Source organism: Solanum tuberosum, unplaced genomic scaffold (genome assembly GCF_000226075.1).
Source record: "Solanum tuberosum cultivar DM 1-3 516 R44 unplaced genomic scaffold, SolTub_3.0 scf00128, whole genome shotgun sequence".
NCBI lineage: Eukaryota > Viridiplantae > Streptophyta > Magnoliopsida > Solanales > Solanaceae > Solanum > Solanum tuberosum.
In genome coordinates this window covers 1,536,100-1,539,062 of record NW_006239053.1, presented here as the reverse complement: position 1 = coordinate 1,539,062, position 2,963 = coordinate 1,536,100, and the positions used below count along the sequence as shown (strand labels likewise).

The following is a 2,963-nucleotide window of genomic DNA, read 5'->3' as shown; positions in this document are numbered from 1 at the left end:
GTGGGGGGTGGGGGTGAGGGGAGGTTGCAGTTGGTTAACATGTATACCTGCAAATGGCTTTTAACTTCATCATTGGTCAATCCATCAACTTTCATCAACTCTCTGATTTGTTTTGGAGTGGCCACTGAAAATCATTACACAAAAAAAAAGATTAGATTGCTTGCTTGCAAAGTAAGAAAAGAAAACAACCAAATGATGACATGATAATTCTTTTTGACTATAAACAAACAGTTTAAAAGTTTGAAAGACCAATAAAAAGTACATGTAAGACTAGACTATAACAAGAAACGTATCTAAATATATAGATTTACCAAAATGAGAGTTTTTTTTTTCCTTTGCAATGATTATGTATTTTCTTTTATATAATTACGTCGTTCACAAGTTAAAATTATATTTGTACTGTTATTTACATAATCAATGCATATAATTTAAAAATGGTGCAATCTGATGCACAACACATCTCGTGTTCACACAAAGTTCAGAGAAGAGTCGCACCACCCAACCTGGATTGAGTGATTTCACGACTCGAATCGATAGCCTATAGTTCACTCAAAAACAACTTTATCGTTGCTCCAAGACTCTCCTTCATCAGTATATATAACATAGAACAAAAATAAATGAATAAAAAAAGATTGGTATAGACAAATATGTTATTACCTTGAGAACCACCTAACATTTGAAGAGCATTAACGAAACGCCTATGCAAATCAGGTGACCAACATCTTCTTGCCTTTCTATGTGGTTGTTGTTGTTGAGTACTTGTAATTGTGTTGTTGGTACCACCTCCATTGCCTTGAGAGTCTTGTTGAATTTCCAAATTCTTGTTATTATTATTATTATTATTGTTATCTTCCACTTGTAATAATGTCTCATTATTATTTTGTTTATTAGATGAAGCAAGTGCTAGTGTTGTTGGACTTGGACATGAAGAATTGTTGTTGTCCAATGATAATTTTGGGGCAACAGAAAAGGCCATATTATGATGATCATTTTCTTTGTTACAAGTAGTTGATATTTGTACTTGTTGCTTTGTTTCTTGATGATCACTTGGTGGACTCCATAATTGGGCAGAAGTCATCCAATTTGCCTTATTATCAACAATAGTAGATGTATTATTTGCTACTATTTTTTCAGCTCCTAATTCAACACTTGCATTGTTATTCTTAAGTGGAATGAATTCTTCAAGAACTGGTCTCATGTGTCCAATATGATTACTTTCTCTATGGGAGTGAAGTTGTTGCCTTGAAGCCTCCATAGCTGTTAATTCCCAAAAAAAATGGACCAATATTAGACTTGCAACAACAACATACGCAGTGTAAGTTCACAAGTCAGGTCTGAAGAGGATAGGATATATGCAGACCTTACCCCGATTTTGAAAGATAGAGATGTTGTTTTCGAGAGACCCAGAGTTATCATAACAGGTTTGAAAAGGCAACAAGTAATAATAAAAAAAAGAAGACTATTAATAAGGTTTAAGCTAGCATATGTGCTATATATTGAATGAAAGATTTAAGTTCTATATATCCTACCTATGAATACACAAACTTTAATACATATCAGTGTAGTTTAACATGTTATAGCATGTTGCGTACCATTTTTATTAGGTTATCAATTATAATACTTATCATAAAGATATACCAATAATTACCTTATATATAACAATTATGTTGAATAGTTTCCTTAATCATCATACCCTTAAATGATATAATCAATAATTTTTGAGTCCTACTATTCTTGATTTTGATACATCTCATACATAAACTTGTGCACAAAGAAAGACATGTCTACCTTATAATAAGCTAAAGTAAGATTTATTATGATCGTATAAAATTATTTACACAATCAGTATACGTATCAGAAGATGGATACTAGTTGTTGAAAAGAATGAAGAGATAATAAATTACGTACCATTGGTTAAAAGTTGCATGCAAAGGGGAAGTTCACGTTTGAATGCATCAATCTTGACCCTTTCTTCTTCAAGTCGAGTTAAGAATTCTTCAAGATTTTGTGTTTGATCAATATTTTTCTCACCAAATGATTTCAAAAGCATAGAATAACTTTGATGGGGTTTGCATTCAAGGCTTAATTCTGAATTTGATGATGCCATATTCATGATTGCCAATTTTTTTTTTCAAAAACTCAAAAAAACGAGCTAGGTCTAGCTTTAAAATTCGGTGCAAGTACAAGTGTCTATTCAGATATTTCACGTATATAATCCTCAAACAACAAATGTATTTGTATTCATGTTCAAATAAGGAAGATGATAAAAAAAAAAGTTGATAGGTTTTTGAAAACACAAAGTGGTGTGTGTGGAATAGAGAGGAAAAAAGGGAGGAATTGTTTGTTTATGAACACAAGGTGGATTCAAATATTTGTGAAGAGGATGGTGGTCTTTTTAGAGGGTTAAGTTCGAGGGAGAATAAAGTAAAGATTCTTGAAAGAGGAAAAAAAAGTGAAAAGTAAAAGCAAAGGGAAGGATAAAGAAAATAAAGAAACAAAACCAAAAAAAAAAGATTAAAAAAAAAAGAAGAGAAAAGAAGGGATAGTAACTTCTTGTAAAGAGTAAAGGCAAAAAGCTATTTGTTGGTAGTCATGAAAGTGTGAAAGGGTAAGTTGTCTTGAGGTATATATGGCTAGGATTTGTCATGAACAATTGTTTTTATTTATATATCAAATATTATTGGTCTATTTTAACATGTTATAGAAGATCAGTTATTATTTTTATTATGTCGCTAATTTATTTTATATACTTTATCATAAAATTTGCTTATAATAATATTATAAGTGATCTAATTCAGTAAATATTCTTTCATACCGTCAATGATTGTAGAATTTAAACCCATGGATATCAGGATCGGTTTTTTTGGGGGATAGGCTTGTGAAAAAGAAAGTTTATCCCTCCCTCGATCGTCATCTGGCTGCTGAATTTTTTGATATCTTTTATACTTTTCCAAGGCTCGAGT

At 31.3% G+C, this 2,963-nt stretch overlaps 1 protein-coding gene across 1 annotated transcript in view; it reads right to left on the bottom strand.

The window, feature by feature from the left end:
- The window catches only part of LOC102581432 (transcription factor LUX), a 4,110-nt gene extending 1,743 nt beyond the window's left edge, over positions 1-2,367 (bottom strand). The window contains exons 1-3 of the mRNA XM_006350837.2: positions 1,909-2,367; positions 658-1,257; positions 48-124 (exon numbers count right to left, since the gene is read on the bottom strand). Coding sequence (XP_006350899.1) covers positions 48-124; positions 658-1,257; positions 1,909-2,113 — 882 coding nt within the window. The 5' untranslated portion in view covers positions 2,114-2,367. The remainder of the gene's footprint in view (positions 1-47; positions 125-657; positions 1,258-1,908) is intronic.
- Positions 2,368-2,963: the final 596 nt, after the last annotated feature.